Consider the following 27,523-nt stretch of genomic DNA (forward strand, 5'->3'; position numbering starts at 1 on the left):
ATGATTTTAGTCATGTAAATTGAAACATCTAAAAATATATAAATAACACAGGTCCGAGTCCTAGCCAGGATATTTTTTAATGAAAACAGAATTTTTCAAAACTTGTTTTTAAGCAACATGTTTTTAAGTATGTGGGGAGCCTCAGTACTAACAATCTGGTCAATGTTGTAGTGCAGCTGAAGTAGAGAAAAAGGATACTTTAGAAATCTTGCTGATGTGGGATAAATAATGACATCAGTTCTCCATCTGACTGCTTTCACTTCCAGTCAATATCAATCCATATGCTTGTAGTTTTGCTAAGAGAAATCTTTAAATATCTTAAGTCTTGGGGTTTCCCATATTTTATTTTTGGTTTTATTTTGATCCGCCGTGTCTTAGTAAAGGTTAATAGCTTTTGCTTTAAAGCTTATGCTTCTATATTTGAGTGCTTGATGTGAGTAAATGTTTCAGAAGTGAGCCCTTTGTGTGGAACCAGATTGTGGGGGAAACAGACAAAAAGCAAGCAAAGCACTTGCTGTCATTAATTTCTTCGTGATTTATGTTGCCCCTTCTTATTCTTCTTTCCATTCCAAAGGTGCTAGGTAACTTTTTAGAGTCAATTTCAGAGCAGAAGAATATATATTTTAATACTAATTTTTATAATTGTTTGGGGGTTTTTTTGGCTTTTGGGGAGAGTGCAGGGACTTGTTTCCTTGTTTCCTATCATCTTCAGTAATTAGCTTCCAAAAATGCTTTTTTATAAATTCAAGTACCAAGAGCCCAGCAATCAATATTTGTCAAATTTCTGAATAAATGACATCTATATTTAGTTTTAAACTATTGAGGCAAATAAGCCTCCTAATTTAAGATATTAAATTAAGGTTTTGCTTACTGTAAGTCTCATAAAATTTCTAACATTATTACAATAATGGGATTTTATTTGGCTGCTAAAGCTACGTTAGCTGCCCTAAAAATATAATCTTAGTTCTGTGTGCCTTTTCACTAACAGACAGCATTATATAAAGTTAAAATCCAGACAGTGGGCATTCTTTTACTAACCCTGTGCATTTTACTTTGCATTTACTTTGCTAACTTTTTATCTTTAACTTTTAGAATCTAATTCCCAGAGTGGCTGGCAAACTTGATGTTGCTCCTGTTTCTGACATTATTGAGATTCAGTCACCCAACATTTTTGTGAGAACTATCTATGCAGGTGAGTAGTCACAAAAAGTATGTGGTATTTGTCAAGAAGGGACCCAATACCAGTAACTTTTCTACACAAACCCCTTGTTAAAACCTTGGAATATGATAGGAATTTTTACTTTACAATCTGAATTGCTGTGGTTCATGAAAATGAAACCTGAGAATGTTCATTATGCTCCATGCATGAGAAAGCAAGTAATCACAACAACTTTGGTACTGTCAGTTAGAAACCAGGTCTGTCACCTCAGCTAATAGAATTTAGTAGTTTCCTTTATACATATTGCATTTCTTTCTGTGCTTCTGATCAGATTTTGTAAAATGTAAGACATTAAGTTAATTGTCCAGCTTTATTTAATATGACTAGCATTAGTTCTGATTTAAGATACCACACGGTTATTTTTCATAGTTATGAAGACATTGAACTAATTACAATATTTAATTGGATTAATTTGCATTTATTTTCTGTCTTGTTTTTCCAATGCTTGTCTGAGCCTGTGTTTTAATTTAGATATGAGTTCATTAGCTTGTGTTTCTTGATTGTACCATGTGCATCAACGTGATACTGCATTTTGAGTTACATGACCAGAGTGTGGTCTTTGTGTTGCACTTCTAAGCTGCTTCCCAGTAACTCACAGTTTCAAGGTGACTTTTTTTTATTGATAGCTGGTGGTGCAGCATTTTTTCTCTTTTAGTGTTCCCTGCAGCCTCCAGGGTGAAGTAAGTAACTTAGATTGTACATTGAAAAGAAACATAATCCCAGAGGTACTTGGAGCAGGCCTCATGGGCTTCTGTTCTCATGGAGTCATGCAACAGGATAAAAGGTCCACTTTGAATTAGGGACACTGTTTATGTTTAAGAATTATACTTTCAAACGTTTTTTTCTCTTCTGAAATTTAAAAGCTCATTCATAAGGGTTGCTTTGAATGCTCTGTATCCTTTGAAAAAGAGCGTTTGTTGGCATACTATAGAAACACGGAGCTAAAGAATATATTAAAATGTTTGTAATCTGCATTTATTAAGTGGCTAGGCTTCAAGTTTTGGTCTCTAAAACTGCAGTTTTGGGATGTAACTTTCTGAATGTTGCCTGTTCTAGAAGAACTAATGTATTTTTGATATTCAATTATTTTGTTTTTAAAAAGCAAAGTATGTCTGATAGTATCTTCTGTAAAAATATGATGGGACCTTTTATTTTTTTTAGGAAATATTCTTTGCACTGTACAATGTGATGAAGCAATTAAAATATTTACTGTACGAGGAACATCTTTTGAAGCTGCACCAACAAGTGGTGGTAGTGCCAGTTTAGAAAAGCGTGAGTATTTGTTCTTTTGTTGTTTCATGCAATAGAGTTTTGCTCACTGCATGGTGATGGTTTGCAGAAGTATTTGTCCAAGCAAACTGTTTGTCATACTCTTAACTTCATGCTTTTCATACAGGTACTTGCATGTTTTAGTGACGTCTGATAAAGGAAAATATGGGTTATCCAGTCACTTGCTATTTTTTTCTTCAACCATAAGTGGCAGTGGTCTGTGCCAGTTCCACTTGCTGCTCAAACCTTTGCCATTACAGTCTTCAAACTTTTTCTTATTTAAAGTTACAGCTGTTTGAATAGCCAGGTTAGTTTTCAGAGCAAGATTGGGCAAAAATAAAGGTAGCTGGCTCTCCACAGTCTAGGTTTAATGGGTCTTATTTCAGTTGAGGTAGGTCATTACAGTGTCTAGCTAACTTAGTAGCAGTTTAAATTGGTTTGAGAACACCAAATTACTGTTTTGTATCAGTTTTAACTAAATCAGGTTAATTTTTTATTTTAATGAAGCCAATGTAGCTTTGATAATAGAGAAATCCAGTCACAGAATTACAAAGTAATTCTTCATCTTAGTGCAGCTTGTACTGTAGCTTATGGAAACAGCAAATGAGAGAGGCTGGTAACTCAGAGCCATAGGGCAAGAATTGATAGTAGTTAAAAGCTTGTGGTAGACTTGGTTAAAGAGCTAACTTCTGCATTCAGTTTGAATGTAAAAGGTTGAAAATACATGCTTAATCCTGTTTCTTGTGGATGTTTTCCTTCGTCCGCTAAATGCAGTAACCCCTCCACCACCTGTGGGCCTGTCTGAGTGGATTGAGCAGAAGGTGACTGAAAGTGATCGACCAGAGCTAACTAGTGCCAAAGTTGTTATATCAGGTGGTAAGTAGATCATACTGAAATGATCTCCTATTGCATTTAGGTAATGGTACCTCCTGATTAAAAATCTGTAGCAGAACACTATAATGGGATACGTTAAAAAAAAATATGTAATTCTGAAATATGGCACAGGGGCCACTGGGAATGCACCCAACATACATGTTTCATGAAATGGCAAAACGTGGGTTTTGCATATGCGAATAGGCTTTGTAAGAGCATTGTTGTATTTGGTTAGTCCCTTTAAAATTATAGCAATATGAAGTGGGTTTGTGTCCAAATCTGTCCTGTTTAAAATTACTGCTAATCATTACAGGCAGTCAGAGCATTATTATGTAATGATTTAAAACCATTATGTTTGTATTCTGCTCTTTGGGTACAAAGTGATGGAGTATTTTTTACTGTTTGCCCAAGGCTAAGAAATTATTTCTTAGTTATACTACTGCAGCATTTTGTACCTAAAGCCAGCAGAGGGAGCACAAATTAAAATTTGTTGTTTCATATATATAAAGCAACACCACTCTGTCTAGTTTATATAGAATGGTTTGGGTTGGAAAGGTCCTTAAAGATAGATAGTCTAGTTCCAACCCCTCTGCTATGGGCAGGGACAGCTCATACTAGACCAGGGTGCTCAAACCCCCATCCTACCTGGCCTTGAACAACCCCTGGAACTATTGTATGATGAGTAAAAAACTTTGGTTTCCCTGATTTCAGAGAATGATCTTCATGGTGCTGTAGGCAGAAAGTAAGCTAAACAGTTGTGTTGGTTTATACATGTGAAATAATATTATTAATCACACAGACAAAGCTAAATCTCCAAATATTAAATAATGTTTGATAATACAGCCAAAAAACCCCTATGCAAGTGTGTATTTGTGCCTTCGCAAATGCAAGACAAAGTTTGTGTAGGCAATTATAAAAACATACAGCTTACTATGTTCTTCTGTCCATCTTTTTTTATTCTTAATTTTTAAGGGAGAGGCTTGAAGAGTGGTGAAAATTTTAAGTTGCTTTATGATCTTGCGGATCAACTGCATGCTGCAGGTAAGCTTGTTTTCCACGTTTTTTTTTAACCTTGGTTATTAGATTTAAAAAGGTCACATTAAGGTGAACGTTGTTTTTAAGTCTTATTTTTGTGTCTCTATCAAATAAGCTCTTAAAATCCTGTTTGTTTAGTTGTAGATGAAGTTTTGTCTTGTCCTTGTGGTCAACCGTGCATTTAAATGCCCATGTGTGAAGCAAAATGCAAAACTGTAATAATATTCCCTGTCCCTCTCAAATCTCCTGAGCATGAGCTCACAAACAAAACCAGAAGTTGTATCAATTTAAAAAATGGTCTTGGCTCACTTTGAAAAGCAGATTATTTTCTTCCTACATCCTTACATACTACCTCTTTACAGAATCCCTTTCACAGTTCTTGTAGTTTTAGTGGCTCTGTCTTTTTGCCATGCTTTTGCATTAACAGGAGAAAACTGACCATGTACAGTGTTTCAGTAAAGTATTTTAAGTGATGGTTGGGCAAGGGAGTGGAGCTGTTTGCCTTAACACTTTAACTAGGTTAGTTTGAGATTTCACATGTAATAGTAAGCTTAGTTTTACAAGAATGGCTTTGTTTTTAAGTTAGTGGCTTCACTAACTAAATGTCCACGTGGCATTTTCAGGTTTACTTTGATACTTTACTGGGCCTGACTTTTGAGCTCCACAGCAATATTCAGTCTTGGAGGAACATTATGGGAAGGCATTTGTGGGAAAATCCTTTTTTGACAGAGCCACAAGAGAGAATAATGGAAATATGCCAGACTGCCTTCCTTGCTTTTAAATATATGGTTGTTTGGTGCCGGGAGCAAGGATTTCCTGTGGCTTATGAAGTGCATTAGTACTTAGTATTTGGAAGTTTTAGCCAGTGGTATAGAGAGGGATTACCAGAAGAGCTCTTAAGTGGGAAGTTTCTACATGTGTGCCCTTAGAGTGTGGGACTCTTCAGTAAAATTCATATGCTTTAATGGTGATATAAATTTGGCTCGCTAATATTTTAAAAGAAAACACTGGAAATATTTTTTTTCAACTAGTTGGAGCTTCCCGTGCAGCTGTTGATGCTGGCTTTGTTCCTAATGACTTGCAAGTTGGACAGACGGGCAAAATAGTAGCACCAGTAAGTATGGGAATATCATCCATAAAAGAGCTGTGATACTTTCTAGCATGCATTTTTCCTTCAAAGCAAATGACTGCTATACAGACTTAGCTCATTTCTGAGCCTAGCAGGAAAATCCTAGTGTGCCCAGCTTGACATTGTCACTTTACCATGTATTTGCAAAACTACAGCAGCAAGCTGTGATGGAAATCTCTACTTTGGGTCAATGGTAAGTGTTCTGCAGACATTTTTTGTCAGTTTTTGCACACTAGATTTTTGCATAGTTGCCTGTGCTGAATCTTTTCTAGTTTTTTAACAGCTGTCATTGATATACCAATAGATGTCAGTGCTGGTGTAAACTTGAAATTATATTGACATGTGGCTTGATCCCTGGGCAGTGTGTTTTCAGTTTCTTGGGGTTTTTTTTTTTTACAGGTGATAATTTTTTAAAAAGATTTTGTTAGCTGTAACTAGATTATTGCATTATATTCTAAGCAAAAGTTTTTGTGAGAGATAGAAGTGCAAGAAAGTGAAGAGATAAATAATCTACTGGTTGGTGGCTGTAGAGTGAAATACCAGGAAGGGCTTACTCTGAGTGGCTTAATAATGGGAAATAACCCACTGCATGTCTTTATTGCTAAGCATCCTGATGTCTCAGGGGACTGATTACTATCCCTGTGTCTTATTGGATCTGGGAGAGGCCTTTCTGGGAGAGGTCATTTAGAAGTCTGGTACGATTTTCATTGCTACTTGTGACCTGAAATGGGGTAGAGAGCTAAAGCACAGTTGAGCATTTGTAAATAAGAAGGTACAAATGTAGGTCATCTCAGTGTGGGGTAGAATGTGCACTAGCACAAGCTGAGATGTGATGATCATGGACAGGAGTAGGGATTGTGGCTGAGAACACAGCAGCTATGGCAATGTCTGATGTACACTTGGAGATATATAACCAAGTAAACATGTAGCCTTTCAGAAAGCTGTTCTTTTTGCACATGCAGAAAGGCACAAAAGACCAATTTTTTACTTGGTAATGATTTAATGAGACCAGAAAGGGAGAGCGAACTGGAACTTAGTAGAGAAACTTGTCATATTTCAGCTGCTGCATTTACCACATCACAATAATATAATACTAAAAAGCCATAGATGTCCTGAGCCTTGCTAGGACTTTGTGCTTCTGAGTTCTTTTCTTTTGAAATGTGAATAGGGATGTTTGCCAATTTTGTTAATTTTTTTTTTTCTAAGTGCTCATCAGAGGCCTTCTGATGAGAGCCCTGGAGGGCCAAGTGTAGCTGTTTCTAGGGACATGTGAATGTTTAACCTGTAAAGCTATGTGACAACCAGCTGCTACCAAAACCAACTTCTGAGAAACAGATTCTATTTATAAGACTTAAGGTCTGTCCATTTGGTTGCATTTTGTGTCCTTCCAAAATCTCGGTAGCAGTGATACCAACCTTTGCTATGCAAGGAAATTGTGAGGCTTTTCAGATTATAAATGCTCCCCTAATTCTTCTTTCAGGTGATGTCTTTTTTTTGTGTGCATAATATAATATGTAATGGTTATTTTTTTGGACATAGTGCAGGAGAGTTGTAGCCCCCAGTGTGATGCTTCCTCTTTGCTAAGGAAATTGTGAGGCTTTTCAGATTATAAATGCTCCCCTAATTCTTCTTTCAGGTGGTGTCTTTTTTTTGTGTGCATAATATGTAATGGTTATTTTTTTGGACATAGTGCAGGAGAGTTGTAGCCCCCAGTGTGATGCTTCCTCTTTGCTAAGGGAACATTTGTATTTAACTATGATGCACTTTCCTTTGGTTGCAGCACAGGCAGAAGTGCCAGTGTATTGCAGCTGTGGGTTTCAGTAAGCTAATCACCAGCAAGTGCAGGTGCAACACCTATAGAAATTGCAGGTTCCAAAGGAGGCAGTCTTGAGTTGGTTGTCATTCACACAGACCTTTTAAAGCCCGGGAGTAACCTGAGTGTCATTCAGCTGTTTACTTTGAAAGGGAATGAGATGAGACTGACCATCCTTAGTTCTTCACTACCCAGATATCCAATAAGGAGTGGAAAGTGCTAATTTGAAGGCAGCTCAGCTCTGGTTTGCTTGTCTTGAGGCTCAACAATGAACATTCTTTCCAGAGTCAAGGGCATATAAACAATTATGTTGAAACAAGAAGGACTAGATTCTGATGAAGACATAGTGCTGTAACTTGCCACAGATGGCTCATAGCAGGATGTGAAAGTCCTAAGAACATACAGCCACATTGTAGGGTCACATTGCTGTCCTCTTCTACAGGTTGTTAAAATAGCCAATAGTCAGGACTGACTAATGAATGCTTAACTATTTTGTCAATCAGTGATGCTAACTGACACAATTGCTATATCTTCTTGTCAGCAGATTGATGCAGTTTTCTCTCCCTTCTTAACAAATATTTGTTAAAGAGTGAGTTATACAGAGTACTGAAAATTCTTCTTTCAAATTGTTCAAATACTTCTGGATCTCAGAGTACATATAGTGGCTTAGAAGTATAGAAAATATTTTATGGTCATTGTAATGAAAGTGCAAGATGAATTGATATTAAGCCCTCAGAGTTGCTGACTAGAGGGATTATTTTTTCAATGTGCTGGTTAGGTATCTTAAATATGAGGTAGTTTAGAGCTGCAGACTCTTAACTCCATGTTCCTAATTCTACTTCACAGTCTTTTTTTGATACTTTAGATAGAAAATAAGTCTGTGCAGTGGAAGATAAAGTCCACTAGAAGGAAGAGTAGCACTTTCTTGATCAGATCACGATTATGCTGGTTGTTTGACCAGTCCTGTAGAAGATGACTGCTTCTCTTTCTACGAGGTGTGCTTGGTATCAGTAGCCCAGGGAGAGCTCATGCTGTTTTATCTGGGAAATTGCAAAGCAGCTTTGTGCATTGCCTAACTATATAAGTTGAGATTTGGGGTTTGTGTTTATTGTTGAATGATGGGCACACTGTGTGCACTCCTGCACGTGTAGGCTGAAAGCAGGGAAAGCATTTTGGACACAAGAACCTGTTGGAGATTGAGGTGTATTTGCTGTCCTGTGCAGCTGTTAGTTGCTGATGGGAAAGTATCTCAGCATATGCTCTTACCCTTCTATTAATAGTCTCTTGCCCAATCTCAGTGGAGGATGGGAGTACATTGTTTTTGAGGGACTCTGGAATTGGGTCAATGTTGAGGCTACAGAGGGAGGAGAGTTAAGTCACAAAGTCGGGAAGAGGGGGGGTGCTTCTATTGCTGCTTTCTGTGTGTGGCTGCTGAGGAATGTTTCTGTGCTGATGAGTGGGTAAGGAGGTAGTAAGCTAAAGGAGCTGCTTATTTCTTTCCTTGTGCCTGTGACTGTGGATTTGGTGAAGGAATGGTGATTTTGGTCATTGGTCCTTGGGAATTCTGTGACTGGCGTCAGTTCTTCAGAGTGCAGCCCAGACAGTGAATCACAGGACACGAGAGCATTGTCACCACAGCAGCTTTCCTGAAATGCTGATGTGTTAATATGTAAAAAAACCTGCCAGTCAGGAAACAGTTCTAGTTCATTTTGCTCAAGTAATGAAAGAACACAGTTAATAAAGGAGTACAAATTTCACCTTCTTTGTGCTTGAGAATTATTTTTATATGTTAAACTTAAGCTTCCGAAGTAGCCTTGGGTCGCTCAACTTTGAGCTTTTGTTCATGTTATAATTTATGCATTTTGCTGATTTTTTACTGATTTTTTCCTTTAATCTTATTTGAGTTGTTAAAATGTTTGGTGTATTATTTTTGTTAGTAGCTTTTTTAACCTGTTTATTTCAGGTGATTGCACCTCCTGTTTGAACATTCTGTCTTAGGAAAGAGGAAGCTGATTTGTATTGATAAGACAGAAGGACATTTTTAGGTGTAAGTGGATGTATTAAAATATAAAATGTTACCTTCCTAATTAAAAAAGTAATTTAATACATTCAGTGTCTTTAATCAGTGACAACCATTTTAGGAGCATATTTTTTTAAAACTAGAAGCCAGTTGTTTTCCACTATTTCTTACATGGAGGTGTTCTGCAGAGAAATGGAGTCCTCAGGTTAAGTACTGTGTGTAGTTTCTTTTTAAGAAAAAAAGCCTATGTAAAAATGTTCAAATTAGATGGTTTTGGATAAAAATATCTTTCCCAGGAGTGACTACTGTTAAGGATTAAAGTACATCCCGTTAGAAAATACTAAATTCCTGTCACAAATCAAGCCTCCCACCACTAATCCAGAGTGACTGTATTAAAATGTATGTATTAAAATATAAAATGTTACCTTCCTAATTAAAAAAGTAATTTAATACATTCAGTGTCTTTAATCAGTGACAACCATTTTAGGAGCATATTTTTTTAAAACTAGAAGCCAGTTGTTTTCCACTATTTCTTACATGGAGGTGTTCTGCAGAGAAATGGAGTCCTCAGGTTAAGTACTGTGTGTAGTTTCTTTTTAAGAAAAAAAGCCTATGTAAAAATGTTCAAATTAGATGGTTTTGGATAAAAATATCTTTCCCAGGAGTGACTACTGTTAAGGATTAAAGTACATCCCGTTAGAAAATACTAAATTCCTGTCACAAATCAAGCCTCCCACCACTAATCCAGAGTGACTGGTATTTTTAAATAAGAAATTTCAAATATTTAGGGATGTTAGTTCTCACAGTAAAAATCTCCCTGGCTCTATCTAGTTCACTCAATAAAGAAACAAGAACAAAAGGGGGAAGGAGAAGAAAGATGGTAATGTTTTTCAGTTATTTAAAACTTAATTATGAATGGAACATGCATGCTTCATTTGGTAGTTCAGTATTAGCTTTCCTTACCCTAGGTATAATTAGCAACATTTTTAACAGAGAAGTATGGAATTTTTTCATGAACTTGTATAATTTGTCTAATACTTAAACAAAAAAGTGGACTGTTGTGAGAAAAGGAAAAAGCAAGTGCTGTGAGCCTGAGGTAGCTTCTGTGAGTTTGAGCTGTGTGACCTCTGCAGTTCAGGTTTGCAAGGGAGGTGCATGCGGAGGATGACTGAATGTCTGCACAGAGGTGTCCAGTGCCATTTTGGCCATCTGGGGTATGAAAAGTAATATTCGCAGGGCTGGTAGTTACTGTCTGGGACCTGGAGTCTTCCTGCTGGAGCAGCACCTCATTGAGGTGGCAAAGTCTACACTGTGTATAATATCACTAGGCACCTATATGTGGATACCAAAATTGTTCCCATGGTCTCTCAAGTTTTCCCTTGTGTCCTATTCTAATTCTATTCTCCCTTTATCTTTTGAAGGATGATGGGGGGTTGTACTGGGATTATCTTGCTCTCAGTTTCTTCCCCCCAGAAAACAAACAAAACCTCAGTGGCATTGAGTTGCTTTTTTGTTTGTTTGTTCAGAAAGTATATGTCATTTTAGGCTGTTTATTTTGTTACCCTCTGACCTTGTGAAGGATCTGCTGCTGCCTGAAAGGCATCCTAATCTCTTCAGAGTTTAAATGTTCATTTGGCTCTTCTTAAAATTTGTTTTCCTCTATTGAAGTCTGTGTTCTTTCAGGACCTGGTTCTAAAGCTGCTTTGGCTTTTGCTATGGGTTTTCCTAAATGGCAATAGAGAAGGTGTGGCCAGAGCAGTATTTCACAATTTTTGGACTCAAGGTGTCCATCTGGGATTAGCCATTGGTGGGCCATGGCTACAAGGCACAAGGCCTCACCTTCCCCATCTCAGACTTTATTGTGAGGTTTTCTTCTTGAGGAGGGTACAGTACTGAGAGAGTCCACATGGCAGGGAAAGCACAGCCAGGCAGGACTGCTCTCTCAGGTGACAAGAAACTGAGATGGAAGGCAGGAGTTAGGAAGTGCATGATGTAGTAATAATTGACACTGGATTAGATGATTGTGCTAGAAATGTGATATGATTGCCCAGAAGGCAGATGTGTTTGGATATTGCACAGGCTGAGAAACCTCGGGTGGGGAAGGCACATGGGAACTCAGTGTCATTCTGATCGGGTTGCCAGGAGTGAACATGCTGACCTGCTTAGCTTTGGTGCTTAAGCTTTGATTTCATAGCAGAGGGTGTCTCTGGATGTAATAGACTGCAGGAGCTTCAAAAAGGAGACAGATTGACAACAGTCAGGAATTGACAGTAGTAATGAGGGGAAAAAGCGGTGGTGTAGAGGTGCAGCTTCAGTTGAGGTGCTGAAGATGTTGATTCAGCTGAAAGGCACCAAAGCTGTAGAAGAACAGGAAAACCTTAAGGTGTTACATTAGGTAGAAAATGCAGGAGCTGGATGAAATAAGAACCAGGAAAAAGAAAGCTGAATAGCAAGGAAGCATTTCCTGGCAGAGAAATACATGAAGATGCAGGATGGTCTCCTACAGAGCAGTAGAATTCCTGTTGCTTCACTTACTTTTATGAGAGGATGGGACACTTTCTGACCTGGTACTTTACTCGTCAGTCCCTTTCACTGCAGTCAGTGGCTTTTTAGCACTTGTTAGTAGTCATCTTGCTTTGGGAGAAGCAGGAAGGGAGAAAGACAGTATCAAGTTACTTACGTTATTCCTGTATTTTGTATTTCTTAGTATCCAGTGACAAAGCAATCAAATACTTCACCTTGCCTGGTTTCGTTCTCTCTAAAGTGCTTGGCTGGCTCATGGTTTCATTGCATAATAAGTGGATGCTTCACTCTTCCTCAGTGTTACTTCCCCATCACTTTGCTTGCTCAGGTTAGCATATTTGTTAATTTTTGTTTCCCTTCACTCTCTTCTGGGGAAGCGTCCTACTCCTTGCTTATCAAGAAGGTCTTAATTACTTCCTTGTTTGTTACATGTACAAATACTGAGATATATTGAAATACTGAGAATATTGAGATACTGAAGTTTCTGTATTCAAACATATGGTACATTGCTTAATTTCTCCTACCTTCATCTAGCTTCTTTGTAGGAAGGTGGTGTTAGTACATGATGTTTGTGGGTTTTATTAACAGGCTGGCAGGTGCACTTTCATTGTATAAATGGCTGAGGCTCTTAGGTAGCTAGCAGATGGGAACAGCATTGGGAAAACTGACCATGCTTGAGAAATTGTTTTTGGAATATCTCCTTTGGTAATTGGCTGTTGTTGAAAAGTACCTTTAGAGAGGCAAACTTTGGAGAGCTGTTTGTATGCAGCTGGGACTGAATTTGCAGTCTACCTTTCTCTGACTTGCTAAAAAGCAAAGGATTGACAGCCCCTTTCATCCTGCATTATCCAGTGTAGCTTTTAACTCCAAGAAAACTATGTTCACAAATTGATGCTCTGCTCCTTTGGGGTTGGTGCAGAAACATTAAATTGTACTAAAATATTCATATGTGAGTGCATTTAGCTGAAAGCAATTGATGTGTTTTTCCCTAGAGAGAGAAAAAAAATTCTGTATGGCCCTGCACTCCAGCAGACACCCTAACCATGCTTAAGAGTAATTACATAGCTTGGCTGATCAAAGGTTCTTAAAGTGAACAAGAAACTATTTGGGGTTTAGTGTAGTAATGTGTTTCTTGAATGGAACATAGCTGCATCAAAGTAGTGCACACTGGATAATTGTTTGATATACAGTGTAATGTACGTGTATTTCATTGGGTTGAGAGCTTGTAGTTGGAAGGAATCTCTTATATGAAGCACTTTGCATTACAGTGATTTCTTTCTAAGTTCATTGTCCTTTCGCTCTTGCAAAGAAAATATCTGAGCTGCCTTTAAAAGGCGTAAATGGACCAAAGGGGTTTATTAAACTAGCCAGTTTAAAAGCACGCTGCTGGTAAGGCCATGAATAGATGCGCAGTGGAGGTTCTCAGTGTAATTCAAAAGCTGGCACAGAAATCAATAGCTGCAAAGTAACCACCTCATCTTGTGCTGCCCCTGTGCAGGATGCACAGGAGTCTCTTAGGGCAGTATTCAAAGTCAGGGTGAGTTGCAAGTAAACACTGTTCTTGTGGTTCTCTTAAGCAAATGTACCTGAAGTGCCCCAAGGCAGTATTTTAAAATGTGCATAAAAGCAGAAATGTAGTGATAACTGTATGCCACCAATTATTTTATGAATAATTGGAAGAACTAGTATGCACAGGACAATACTGGCATTGGTGTACTGGCAATTAGTCATACACATAGGGCACTCTGGTGACAGTCATCCAAACAGCCTGTTACTGGCTGTGGGAACTCTGGAACCAGTCATGCAGAACCATACAGGTGAAGTCTCATGGGCTTGCAGTAGATGCTAATGTGTAAGGTGGGTGCATTTAAAGGAGAAATAAGGGCTTAGGGGGTCACCAAAGGTGATTTTTTTCATTTTAATGACTTTCTACAAGACTTAACTGTGGTCAAGTTTTTGAAAGTTTATGGAAAAACCAATACCAGATAAGTACTTTAATTAGCACGTAAGAAGTTGGATTCTGGATTTGGAATCCTGCCTTTGATTAGGAATATATTTGGGACTTGGCATGTTGTTTCTTTTTAGTGCTGTGATGCAAATCTGTGCTTACAGACTTCGAGATCTCTGTCAGGGCCCTGGCTCCTGATAGAGTCTTGTGGCTTATCATGATGCTGTGATACACAGTAATTATTTCCTGTGTGAAATGGAGTTACTGTGAGGCAAGAGAATTGTCTAATGTGGTGCCATGCTCTTATGCCATTGAAACTTGTTCTTCCCTTGCCTTTAGTTGCTTTTGGCACTTCATCTTGTATGGAACAGTTCAGGGCACTCCTTGGTGCACAATCTGCCTGCTCTTTTGTTACGCCAGTGTCCTGTGGCACGATGCTGGCAGCAGCTCTAGGGAGCTGAGAAGTTCCACTTCATGTCCTGGACTTTGACCTAAGTGCCTGTAGCTGTAGGCTGTGGATCTGCCACCTGACAACAGTCAGACCAGCCTCCATGGATTCCGAAAAAGCAGGAACTTGAAGTTGGGTGTTTTACACCATTTTCATTGGCATCTGAGAGGTGTGATCTGGACTCTGATACATGCCATTTTGTGCCTTGGCATGGGTTTCCTGTGTAGGTGAGCTCTGAAGGACTGAGCTCCTTCCAGACCTTCATGTGCACTCTGTGTAATGGCAGGCATGGCATATAGTGTAGGGAAGGGACACTGAAAGCAGATCAGTGCCACAGAGTGGTTTTCCTGCTTCCCTCACTTCACAGTGCTGGAGGCTGCAATCCTGGCTTGGAGCTTTGAACACAGTAGAAAGGATAGGACTCATCAAAAGCTGTGAGAGAAGTTAATGATTTCAGGAAAAAAACCTTTGTTTGGAGCTTTGAGATCCAAATTTTCTTAAGTCTTTCATGATGTCTTCGGACAACTAGCTGAATTCTGTCCTTGGAAAGTACAGAACAGTACTGAATCTTTATCATTCAGACCTTTTAGGTCCTTTGTTTCCCTCCTTCTCAACTGCAGAGTAGATTTAAACTTAAGAGTGAAGCAGTGTGGAGCTTTTACAAGAAATGTGCTGTCCTATGTGTTCTTTGTATGAAAACATGACTGAGGTGATACACTTAAGTGTTACAGCCTACTGCATGGACCAGTTTTTTTATCCAGAGAGTCAAAAGTATGTAACCTAGAAGGGCCTGGCAGAAATGCATAAAAAAGGCTACTTAGACAACCTTGACAATTTACAAATGTCCTTTTAATGAAACATCCTTGTCTTTCCTAGATACTTTAATAGAATCTGTACACAGGCGTCTGGCTCCTGGCGAGTTGGATTCTTTCCAGAGACTCAACTTCACAAAGTTAAACGGACTGATAAGAGTATCTGGCAGTCTAGATGGCTGGCACTTAATGAATTGCTCAAAAAAAAAAATAAAATCAAATTACAGTAATGTGTTCTTAAAAAGAGCTTGTACTAAAGACTGTATGATGTTAATTTCTCCTATAATTCCTGTTCTTTTATTTGGTATAATTAAAATATTGCATTCTTAACCATAAGTTCTTATATGCCATATTATATTACGTTGCAGCTGTGGTTAAAATGGGTTGACCTCCAGTAGTAATCTACTGGGGAAAAAGCTAGTGAGGCTGAGACAATTCTGAGTGTCTTCAGCAGGAAATACATAGGCTAGGTTTTCATTTCAAAGGAAACCTTTTATCTGTTTCCTGCTCCATTTTCCCTCCTCTTCAATTTTTACGGGAGAAAAACTTCATAGATTGTATTTATCTATTCTTATTTAAAACCTGATGTAACGGGTGAAACGTGTAGCTGGAGAAACATCAGAAAGCAATCCTGTTTTTGCTAAAATGGCCATCAGGCCTATATGCAAGAAAGCAGCCTGCATGGTCTCTGTATTTGCACACCTTCATTTGCCAGCCCCTGCTGCAGGTCTGTGCCTGTTCCACAGCTGGGCTGTGCTCAGCCAGGGTAAAAGCCATTCAACTGTAGTGCACATCTTTGGGTGGACAGGGATATTGGGCCCTCTTACCCTCCTTGGCCCCCAAAATAATTTCTTCAGTTAGATTTGTATGTTCTTGAATGTGGACTAACTGTGGTATTTTTAAAAGAGAAATTCTGTTAGAGGTGAATGGGGGAAGAAAAGCTTTAGAGCTTATGGACATTGAGAGCTGGGGTAAATAACCAAGGCTATCACTACAAGTGTACAGTGCTCTAGCCTGCTTCAGTATCCAAAGTGTTTTGTATCCTGCTGTGTGGGAAACTTTTTAAAGGTTTAAACACCTGAATGTCAGCTTTGTGTGTTCTGTTTTATTTGAAGGATCCTAGAAGCCTCAGACAAAAAGCCCTGGGTTTTCTCTTCAGGCACCTGCGTTATCCGTTTGTAGGTTATGGTAGTATTTATGTTGGCATTTTCCAGGGTCATGGGTAACACTGTCCTCTAACTGAACAGTGTCTTATGCTTGATGCAGGTCTCTCTTTTCTGTTCTTTTGTTGTTGTGTTGTTTTTTTCTTCTTCCCTCATCTCTTTGCCAGATGCTCCTTTGGGATACTCCTTCTACAGTTACATTGCATCCCGGAGCATGGAAAGGAACCAGTCATCAGCTGCCTTTAATGTTGAAAACTAATGTAATAATTACTGTGTGCAACTGCTTTTAAGCAAAGTTTGAGAGAACTTACTGAGACTGTGTTGTGGGTACCAAAACCATCTCATTTTTGTTTCCTTCTAGGAACTTTATATTGCTGTGGGAATATCGGGAGCAATCCAACATTTGGCCGGGATGAAAGACAGCAAGGTATATAAAGATGGATGTGCTAGAAAAGATTTTTGAGGAGGAAAATGAGTACGCTTGCTTGCTTTTACATCAGTACTGAAGTCAGCTTTCCAGTTTTTGTAATGTTAAAATCACCAGTTTGTCTGCTGCTTTAAAACCTGCTAAGCCCTCTAAGCCTTGCCAAAAAGAGACGTTGTGGCAAAACATCTAACACAGTAGAGACACCGTTGCACTGGCGTGGTGAGTAGAAGCAGCTGATTGACTTTGTTTCTTTAAAAAAACAACACACACATGCCTGAATTCTTTACAATGGTTCCATTTGCCTTTATTTCAGAGTATGACATATTAATTCATGCATAGGGATATGCAGTTGGAATTATGAAGTTACTATTCCATAAAGTAAAAGATGTTTCTGACATTCCTGCGTTTAGCCATTCAAATGGAAACCTATTACAAAAGGCAGTAAAACTTTAAAAGGTTTAACTCATTAGTTGCCAAAGCAAATAATCTGAAATGGGAGTTGCCAGTGTGGTCTGCAGAGCAGTGTTTGGAAAGAGGAGCAGAATTACCTGCTGCATCCTACTATCAAATATCAAAAGGTGTAGATTGTCCAGCCTCCTTGCAAGTAATTTTAGAAAAAGGATATACATGTTGTTTTCCTATTTCCAGGTAATGAACTTAAGCTTTCCATCAGAAGCCAAACCCAGAACTTTAAATAGCTTATAAAACTGAGGAAAGGTCTGCCAAGGTTTACAGGCATATCCTTGTGTTTAGCCAGTGACAGATTAGTGAGTTTCTGAATCTGGTAACTGTCCTTGTGTGGTAGGATGATCTGTGCTTTCTTATGGTTCAGTTAATTTTGCATGTAACATTTAAATATTTGGGAGGGGGGAATCGTGTCAGCTGGATTTGGGATACATCACCCTTTTTGGGGCCTTTGTCTTCTACCATCAGGGACTCGAGCTGTGTTAGCATTAGTCAACACAGTGAAGAAAAACCAATCAGAAAATCAGAAACCGAGGATGACTGAGGAGCTGGGATGGGAGGCTGCTCTGAAAATTGTGGATAACGAGCAGTGTCTGTAGCAGCGTCTTCCGGCTGCTCTTAGGGAACAGCGCCGCTGCCGGCTCGGTCCTTGCAGCGCAGCACCAGGAGGTGGCAGGGATGGTCAGAGGCAGGAGTGTCACTGATGAGGTACCACCACGGAGGTCCTCAGCTCCCTACAGACTTCACTAGGAGCTGATGGGCCACAGCATTAAGAGTGTCTTTGTTTTGAGAGATTTTATCTCCAACTCTGCTTTTAGGTGAGGGAGAAAATGGGCAGGTAGGATCAGCATCGGCCATTGACCAAGAGCTGTGTATGTAAAGCTGCTTGACGCTTGGTTTGACCCTGTGTGTCTTTATCTCCTGCCTTCTTTCAGTGAAGACTGGGAATCTGTTACTTTGAGTGCCAGAATTTCCTTTCATATAAAAATATTGAGTATTGATCTTGGCTTGTACTGTAACAGCAAACCTCAGCTTTTTTGGCTTTTCTGATGCCATGTTTGATATTTTGAGATATCCTTTTATAGGAAATAAGGACAGATGAAACTTTTTGATAGATGTGCTCTTGCCAATTTCCTTTCTCCCACGTATTGTTGTGCATAGTGTAAAATGCAGCTTTACATGTGTTTGAAGTGGGCTCTGCTTTCCTTCTAGCCAAAGCATATTGGTGTGGTAGTTACTGAATGATCCAGATTTTACAAATGTCAAGAGTTTTGCAGCCTACGTTGGAGCATCCCCTGTAATCCCTCAGCACTGTGAATTACCTGGCACTGAGAGCTCATATGCTTCAGGGTGCATTTTCCATAGTCAGATGCTTTCTCCTGAAAGCAAAGTTACAGGTTTTGTCCTACAGCAAGGTAGAAAATGCAGCTTTTGAGGAGACCTGGAGAGTGATCGTTGCTTTCTTTCTGTATTTTTAATTCCCAGTGAGGTAGTTAGGTGTCTTTTCTCAGAGATGTAACTTGCCATGTTCTGTTGCACACAAGGCGGTGGAAAGTCTGATGTAGTGATGAGGCAGAGAAACTGATCTTAGTAAAAAGTTACTTCAACTAATGGGAGACAGAGGAAGGACTAGGCTGCCAGACAAAAGGTTAAGACAGTTTTGCAAGCAACTAGTGTTAATTATTGTGATAAGGACAGAGCTGGCAGCCCCCAGGGTGTCACTGACATGCAGCCTCAGCCTGCCTTTAGCATTAGCCCCCGTGAAGGGTTCTGGAAAGGGAAGGGCCTCAGAGCACAGTCAGTGTCTTTAGGGAGCCACTACTCTCAGGTATAACAGCCTGGGTTTTGCTTTCCACACTGCAGAATTGTTGGTGGAGGATTTCATTGCAAATGTGATAACTGAAATAAAAACAAGGGTAGTTTGGGAAAAATATTATAGGGGAAATATTCATGGAATACTTGCAAGTCTTACGAGCTGGTGAGAGGGCAGCAGCAGTGCTCTGCTGTAGGTACTTCCTTCCCCTGAAGAGGATGTGGTCCTGCCTCACAGCCAGTCACAGGGTACAAATGACCCATGAAGAAAAACATTTCTGTGGGCCTAAGGACATAGGCTTTGCAAACTTAAGAGTTACTGCCATGAGGTATATGCTACTGAGCCATTAATTTTTTTGGACAAGGACACTGAGGGAGTAAAATGGAGACAGGAGACCTGTGGCTCCCTGGGAATGGCAGGTAAGCACATGGAATTAATTGTCAAGTTAGAGCTGTCCTGAGGAGTCACGTTGCCTCGGGTTGGAGCTCAGGCTGGCAGCGTTCAGGTGGAAGGGCACTCCCAGAGCTGCAGTTTAGACCTCTGTGTGGGGCAAGTCTTCACTACTGCCCCCATCCTTCATGGAGTGCTCCCCATCCTGCTGGAGATTTTGATGTGGACACCCATCCTTATTTTGCTAGAAGCTGTCACAGGCATTTACAGAATGATTTACCTGCACGGCAGAGTTTAAACCGAGACACATTTTTCTGGACCATTGGTGTTGGGATTTCAAGCAGATCCATTTCTGTACTGTGTGACAGATGAAATGATGTGTCCCATAGTAAGTCCAGAGGCCTTTAGGTGACTTTATTGTGAGTGTTTTGGATACTTGTTCAGAGTGATTACTATAATGGTGGTGTTTGCATCTAGCAGATCATCTTTTGTAGTAATGTTTTGTTTTCTAGCCTGTTTTTTCAATGGGGAAGGATAGCCCCAGTGTATGGAGTGAGCAGGGAAGGGAGTTTGGTTTGTTGGGGGTGGTTTTTTTTTGGAGGGGGGGGGCAGGTGTTTGTGTGCGTTTTTCAGGTGGAAAGGAAGGCATTTGTTACATGCTGTGATCCATATCTTCTGATTCTAGGGGCACAGAGAAAATGTAGCCCACGTTTCCTAGATTCCTGTCACTGTAACCTGTCCATGTTTCCTGTCACTGTAACCTACTCCCAGAACTCATCTGTATTTCTCTCTGTGTGTATCTATTCACATGGTGCTTCACTGCTGCTTGCAGACCATTGTTGCTATTAACAAGGATCCGGAAGCTCCCATTTTCCAAGTGGCAGACTTTGGCCTGGTGGCAGACTTATTTCAGGTAAGGCTGAACTTGGAGGTACCCAGTTCAGAGATCTAACGAGAGCTTAGCTAAGCTAGTGTCTGGTACATGTCTGTGCCAGGGGGTTTTGGTAAAGAATGTGCTTTAGGATTTCATGATTTTCATGCTCAATGTTCAATCCCTGCAAGAAGCTGTCAGGTGTGGGGGGAGGGGTGTCACAGCCCCTGCTGCTATTCCAGTTTCCTGACTATGAACTGTTTTGAGAAGTAACTGCACAGAGGTGTTTGTGTGTTTTTAAGCTTCACGAAGTATGAAAGTCCTGAGTTGGCAGGAGGAGTTGTATTTTGGCCTGGGCTTGCTGCCTTAGTGATGCCCGGGAGGCACTTGGGGTTCTCTGGGAAAATGGAGCTGGGAGCCCATGCCCAGGGACCTCGTAGGGGAGGTGTGGGCAGAAGCTCTGCCAGCACTTCATGCCATTCCTGAAGCTGTGCCTGCCGGTTCAGCAGTGAGCACGGGCCTTTTTGTGAGCCAAAGTCACAGCCTGCCAAAACACCATGTAGGCAATTTCCTTAATAAATGTTGTATGAATGCATTATTTCCACCTAATGGAAATGTAGCCCTCTTAAATAATTAAGAGGCTTTATTTAGGAGGAGAACAGTGGGGAGTGCTGTGAGCTGGGGTGACCCACAGCCCCTGGAGCAGTGTGCTGGGGATGAGGGGTGGGAGAGTGGGGAGCATCACTGGGGACTTGGGATCTACAGGGAAAGGTGGGGGGGGGGGGGGGGGGGGAAGAGGTGTGGGCGACCATGTGCTACCCTGGCCCTGGTGTTTGCAGGCGGTGCCGGAGATGACGGAGCTCCTGAAGAAAAAGTGAGCAACAGTGACAGACTCTGCACTGCAGCTGGGATGTGGGAATGAGTGCCAATAAAGGATTGTACTGGAAAGAGGTGGGGGTCACTCTGGTGGTGGGTTTGGGTGGGTGATGGGATGGCATGCGGAGTGGTAGTGGTGGTGGTGGTGATGGTGGTGGGGAAGAAAGCAAGACAGGGAAAGAAGGGAAGGTAGGGTTGGAAGAGAAGGAAGGAGGGATGACAAGGAAGGAGGCAGGATATGTTTGTCAGCATTTATTCCCATTCTCAGAGCCCTCCCAGCTGTGCCCAAGCTGTCCAGCAGCTCTGATGTGCCCCTGGGCACCATCGCTCTGGTTCTAGGCTGATGGCAGGACCAGGTCCATAGTCTGTCCCCAGAGGCACTGTAGGGCCCATTGGCCTGAGGCTGCTGGAAGGTCCATTGTGCTCCAGAGGACATGGTAGGTCCCGGCTGGCCCAGAGGCTGGGCAGGTAGGTTGTGCAGCGTGGGCAGAGGCGAAGCAGGCTGGGTCCCAGGCTGGTGGCCATGGCAGGAGCTACCCATGGGTTCTGTCCAACACGGCCACCTTGCCTTGGGGCCTGGCACAGGGCGTGTCCCACCTGCTCCCCCTCCCCGCAGGCTGTCCCTATGGCTTGGTTGCCCTGCCAAGGCGTGGCTCCAGGGGCCCCAGCACCCCATACTGCTCAATCACGGGAGCACCCTGGGGGCAGTCACTGAGTGGCTTGAGGTCCAGGCCATCCTGCTTGCTGCCATTGTAGATGCTGAGCTGGTGGTGCAGGTCAGGGCTGGCTCCTGCAGCTGGCATGGGCAGCTTGAGGCTGGCAGGCTCTGGGCCCTGCTGTGCCAGGTATGTCTCTTTTGACATGGATGACAGCAGCTCCTGCACCACAGCCTGGGCCACCTGCTGCTGGGCAGGCAGGTGGGGCTGGGGGCTGGGGCCAGGCTCCACAGTGTCCTGGCAGGTGGAGCTGCAGTCCGGGGAGGAGGCCAGTGTCCAGCTGCAGGCCTGGGCACCAGAGCTGAGGGTGGAGAGGGAGGCACTGCCTGAGGTGTCCTGGCCTGTGCTGTCCTGCTGCGGGGGGAGCTCCACCCCCAGGAGGTCAGAAGAGATGTTGGAGCGGTGGATGTCAACAGTGGCGGCTGTGACCTTGCAGACAGTGGCCTCGGGAACACCCGTGTCTGCAGGGAAGGGAGCAAAGACTGAGGTGAGTGGGGGGGGGGATGTGAGGAGGGAGCACCCCCTGCCCCACCGGAGACTGTAGGACAGACCTATCACACAGGTACCTCCCACCCACAGCCCCGTGGAATAAAAGTGGACCTCTGTGTCTGTGTATTTTTTATACACACACACGCACTTACAGACACACACATAATTACACGCTCATGCATGCACCTCTGCCCACTCACACAAGTGCGCACACACGCAGATACGTTCATACACATGCACACACAGTTACATACATTCATACACGTTCACTCACACATAAGCACACGTTCACAGATGCACATACACAGGCACACATAAATGTGCACATGCACATTTGTAATGTACATACATGAATACACACACACGTTCAAATACACACCACATCCGTGCACACATACTAGGTACATGCCTGCACACACATACAGACACACCCATACACATACACACACTTGTGCACATTCATACATAGGGACACATACACATTCATACATGTACACACACGAATTTATACACATACCCACATTCAGGGACACATGACACAGCACATACATAGATGCACACATTCACACACAAAACACCCATACACATTCATACACACCCACACATATGCATGCACATACATACTACTCACATTCATACACACCCAAACATGCACAACCCATAATACATGTATTCATGCACACATTCATACACCTATGTACACATTCATATACATGCACACATATGCATTCATACATGTACACAGATAACACACACACACTCAGGTGCAGTCACACACATGCACTCAGACACCTCCCCCATACACACACATCTCACATACACACACCTGCACACCCATACATACACCTGTGTACATTCACACAGAACACACACATTCACATAGACACATATACTCATAATGACACGCATTCACACATCTATATACACTCATAAGTGCACATATACATATACACACACACAAATGTGTGCACAGGCACACATATACACATGCACTTGCACCTCCCCCCCCCCCCTCCCCATACACACCCCAGTAGGCACACACACCCCTACACGCATCTGTAGACATATACACACACCACATGTGCACACACCTGCAGACTCATTCATACACCTATGTACACACATTCACACACACACATGCACAAATATTACACATATACATTCATGCACAAGTGCCCACATTTACACACAGATGCACATACATGTGCATATGTATGCACAAACCAACATGCAGACATGATGCACACATTCATACACATGTACACACATACATACACCTCTGTGCACTCATATAAGCTCATACATGTGCATACAGACACTCAGGGCCATACCCACTGTACATACAGGCACGCACACACACACGAATACACATCACATACATATGGAAACAATATACACCAGCATACATGCAGACACACACATACACACAGCCGTACACCTATGTACACTCACATGCACATCTGCATACATGTATGCATATCCCAATAAATAAGCACAAACATGTACACGTGGACATACATGCACACACATTCATATACACGCCTTCATCCACCTCTATATACTCACACTCAAGCACACACGTTTCCACAGAGTTACACACATCACATGCACACGTCTGTACACAAAGAGACACATTCATACATGTGAACAAACAGGAACAGCTACAGGCAGACACAGACAGCTACAGGCAGACACAAAGGGACAGCTACAGGCAGACATACAAAAAGGAACAGCTACAGACAGACATGGACAGCTACAGGCAGACAGACACAAAGGAACAGACATACAGACACAAAGGAAAAGCTGCAGACAGACATGGACAGCTACAGGCAGACATACAAAAAGGAACAGCTACAGACAGACATAGACAGCTACAGGCAGTCATACGGACACAAAGGAACAGATAGAGACAGTCACAGGTAGACAGACACAGAGGAACAGACATACAGACACAAAGGAACAGACAGCCAGACATGGACAGCTACAGGCAGACATACTGACATAAAGGAACAGACAGCCAGACATGGACAGCTACAGGCACACATACTGACACAAAGGAACAGCTACAGACATAGTCACAGTTAGACACAAAGGAACAGACAGACATGGACAGCTACAGGCAGATATATAGAGAAAAAGGAACAGCTACAGACTGACATGGACAGCTACAGGCAGACATACAGACACAAAGGAACAGATACAGACATGGGCAGCTACAGGCAGACATACAGATATACAGACACAACGTAACAGCTACAGACAGGTAAAGGCACACAGACACAAAGGAACAGCTACAGACAGACATGGACAGCTACAGCCAGACATACAGACAAAAAGGAACAGACAGACATATGGACAAAAAGAAACAGCTCCACATGACATGGACAGCTACAGGCAAACATATGGACACAAAGGAACAGCTACAGACATAGTCACAGGTAGACACAAAGGAACAGACAGACATGGACAGCTACAGGCAGATATATAGAGAAAAAAGGAACAGCTACAGACTGACATGGACAGCTACAGGCAGACATACAGACACAAAGAAACAGCTACAGACAGACATGGACAGCTACAGGCACACATACTGACACAAAGGAACAGCTACAGGCAGACATACAGACACAAAGGAACAGCTACAGGCAGACATGGACAGCTACAGGCAGACATACAAAAAGGAACAGCTACAGACAGACATAGACAGCTACAGGCAGTCATACGGACACAAAGGAACAGATAGAGACAGTCACAGGTAGACAGGCACAAAGGAACAGACATACAGACACAAAGGAACAGCTACAGACAGTCACAGGTAGACACAAAGGTACAGCTACAGGCAGACATGGACAGCTATGGGCAGACATACAGCACAAAGGAACAACTACAGGCAGACATACGGACACAAAGGAACAGCTAAAGGCAGACATGGACAGCTACAGGCAGACACACACACAAAGGAACAGCTACAGACAGACATGGACAGCTACAGGCAGTCATACGGACACAAAGGAACAGATAGAGACATGAACAGCTACAGACAGACACGGACAGGTAAAGGCACACGCACAGACACACATAGCTACAGCCAGACATACAGACACAACGGAACAGACCGCCAGACATGGACAGCTACAGACAGACATACTGACATAAAGGAACAGACAGCCAGACATGGACAGCTACAGGCACACATACTGACACAAAAGAACAGCTACAGACATAGTCACAGGTAGACACAAAGGAACAGACATACAGACAAAGGACAGCTACAGACAGTCACAGGTAGACACAAAGGACCAGCTCCAGGCAGACATGGACAGCTACAGGCAGACATATGGACAAAAAGAAACAGCTCCACCAGACATGGACAGCTACAGGCACACATACTGACACAAAGGAACAGCTACAGACATAGTCACAGTTAGACACAAAGGAACAGACAGACATGGACAGCTACAGGCAGATATATAGAGAAAAAGGAACAGCTACAGACTGACATGGACAGCTACAGGCAGACATACAGACACAAAGGAACAGATACAGACATGGGCAGCTACAGGCAGACATACAGATATACAGACACAACGTAACAGCTACAGACAGGTAAAGGCACACAGACACAAAGGAACAGCTACAGACAGACATGGACAGCTACAGCCAGACATACAGACAAAAAGGAACAGACAGACATGGACAGCTACAGGCAGACAGACACAAAGGAACAGCTACAGCCAGACATGGACAGCTACAGCCAGACATACTGACACAAAGGACCAGCTGCAGGCAGACATGGACAGCTACAGGCAGATAGACACACACAAAGGAACAGACAGCCAGACATGGACAGCTACAGACAGACATGGACAGGTACAGGCAGACATACAAAGGAACAACTACAGACATAGTCACAGGTAGACACAAAGGAACAGACATACAGACAAAGGAACAGCTAGAGACAGTCACAGGTAGACACAAAGGAACAGCTACAGACAGACACAAAGGAACAGCTACAGGCAGACATACAGACACAAAGGAACAGCTGCAGGCAGACATGGACAGCTACAGGCAGATAGACACACACAAAGGAACAGACAGCCAGACATGGACAGCTACAGACAGACATGGACAGCTACAGGCAGACATACGGACACAAAGGAACAGCTACAGGCAGTCATACGGACACAAAGGAACAGCTACAGGCAGACATACAGACACAAAGGAACAGCTACAGGCAGACATGGACAGCTACAGGCAGTCATACGGACACAAAGGAACAGATAGAGACAGTCACAGGTAGACAGGCACAAAGGAACAGACATACAGACACAAAGGAACAGCTACAGACAGTCACAGGTAGACACAAAGGTACAGCTACAGGCAGACATGGACAGCTATGGGCAGACATACAGCACAAAGGAACAACTACAGGCAGACATACGGACACAAAGGAACAGCTACAGGCAGACATGGACAGCTACAGGCAGACATACGGACACAAAGGAACAGCTACAGGCAGTCATACGGACACAAAGGAACAGCTACAGGCAGACATACAGACACAAAGGAACAGCTACAGACATAAACAGTCAGAGGTAGACAGACAAAAAGGAACAGACAGACATGGACAGCTACAGGCAGACATACAAAAAGGAACAGCTACAGACAGACATGGACAGCTACAGGCAGTCATACGGACACAAAGGAACAGATAGAGACATGAACAGCTACAGACAGACACGGACAGGTAAAGGCACACGCACAGACACACATGGACAGCTACAGCCAGACATACAGACACAAAGGAACAGACAGCCAGACATGGACAGCTACAGGCACACATACTGACACAAAGGAACAGCTACAGACAGACATGGACATCTACAGGCAGACATACAGACACAAAGGAACAGATACAGACATAGTCACAGTTAAGACAGAAAGGAACAGACATACACACAAAGGAACAGCTACAGACAGTCACAGGTAGACACAAAGGAACAGCTACAGCCAGACATGGACAGCTACAGCCAGACATACTGACACAAAGGACCAGCTACAGGCAGACATGGACAGCTACAGGCAGACATATGGACAAAAAGAAACAGCTCCAGCAGACATGGACAGCTACAGGCAAACATACGGACACAAAGGAACAGCTACAGACATAGTCACAGGTAGACACAAAGGAACAGACAGACATGGACAGCTACAGGCAGATATA

At 42.2% G+C, this 27,523-nt stretch overlaps 3 protein-coding genes across 10 annotated transcripts in view; 2 read left to right on the forward strand and 1 right to left on the reverse strand.

Annotated features, from left to right (window-relative positions):
* Positions 1 to 21,166, forward strand: part of ETFA (electron transfer flavoprotein subunit alpha) — a 30,644-nt gene extending 9,478 nt beyond the window's left edge. Inside the window, exons 5-12 of the mRNA XM_051628659.1 lie at positions 1,093 to 1,192; positions 2,381 to 2,491; positions 3,263 to 3,364; positions 4,334 to 4,402; positions 5,428 to 5,510; positions 16,614 to 16,679; positions 20,180 to 20,260; positions 21,058 to 21,166. Coding sequence (XP_051484619.1) covers positions 1,093 to 1,192; positions 2,381 to 2,491; positions 3,263 to 3,364; positions 4,334 to 4,402; positions 5,428 to 5,510; positions 16,614 to 16,679; positions 20,180 to 20,260; positions 21,058 to 21,096 — 651 coding nt within the window. The 3' untranslated portion in view covers positions 21,097 to 21,166. The remainder of the gene's footprint in view (positions 1 to 1,092; positions 1,193 to 2,380; positions 2,492 to 3,262; positions 3,365 to 4,333; positions 4,403 to 5,427; positions 5,511 to 16,613; positions 16,680 to 20,179; positions 20,261 to 21,057) is intronic.
* A 165-nt stretch (positions 21,167 to 21,331) lies between these two features.
* The window catches only part of TMEM266 (transmembrane protein 266), a 100,284-nt gene continuing 94,092 nt past the window's right edge, over positions 21,332 to 27,523 (reverse strand). For all 8 annotated transcript variants that reach the window (XM_051628638.1, XM_051628636.1, XM_051628637.1 and 5 more), the window contains one exon: positions 21,332 to 22,271. In XM_051628638.1, coding sequence (XP_051484598.1) covers positions 21,718 to 22,271 — 554 coding nt within the window. In that variant the 3' untranslated portion in view covers positions 21,332 to 21,717. The remainder of the gene's footprint in view (positions 22,272 to 27,523) is intronic.
* LOC127388819 (filaggrin-like) lies at positions 24,406 to 27,062 on the forward strand. The gene is made up of 3 exons (XM_051628660.1): positions 24,406 to 24,650; positions 25,131 to 25,487; positions 26,502 to 27,062. The coding sequence occupies exons 1-3, from the start codon at positions 24,603 to 24,605 to the stop codon at positions 27,012 to 27,014; spliced, it is 918 nt and encodes a 305-aa protein (XP_051484620.1). The 5' UTR covers positions 24,406 to 24,602; the 3' UTR covers positions 27,015 to 27,062.

The sequence above is a fragment of the Apus apus genome, chromosome 10 (assembly GCF_020740795.1).
Source record: "Apus apus isolate bApuApu2 chromosome 10, bApuApu2.pri.cur, whole genome shotgun sequence".
In the NCBI taxonomy this organism is placed as follows: domain Eukaryota; kingdom Metazoa; phylum Chordata; class Aves; order Apodiformes; family Apodidae; genus Apus; species Apus apus.

What these genes read in the sequence shown, in the direction of transcription:
- LOC127388819 (XM_051628660.1), top strand. Translation starts at nt 24,603, where the DNA reads ATGGACAGCTACAGCCAGACATACAGACAAAAAGGAACAGACAGACAT. An exon ending in AAAAAGGAACAGACAGACAT is followed by an intron (nt 24,651 to 25,130) that starts ATGGACAAAAAG and finishes ACACAAAGGTAC; the next exon opens with AGCTACAGGCAGACATGGAC. An exon ending in CCAGACATGGACAGCTACAG is followed by an intron (nt 25,488 to 26,501) that starts GCACACATACTG and finishes GAACAGCTACAG; the next exon opens with GCAGACATACAGACACAAAG.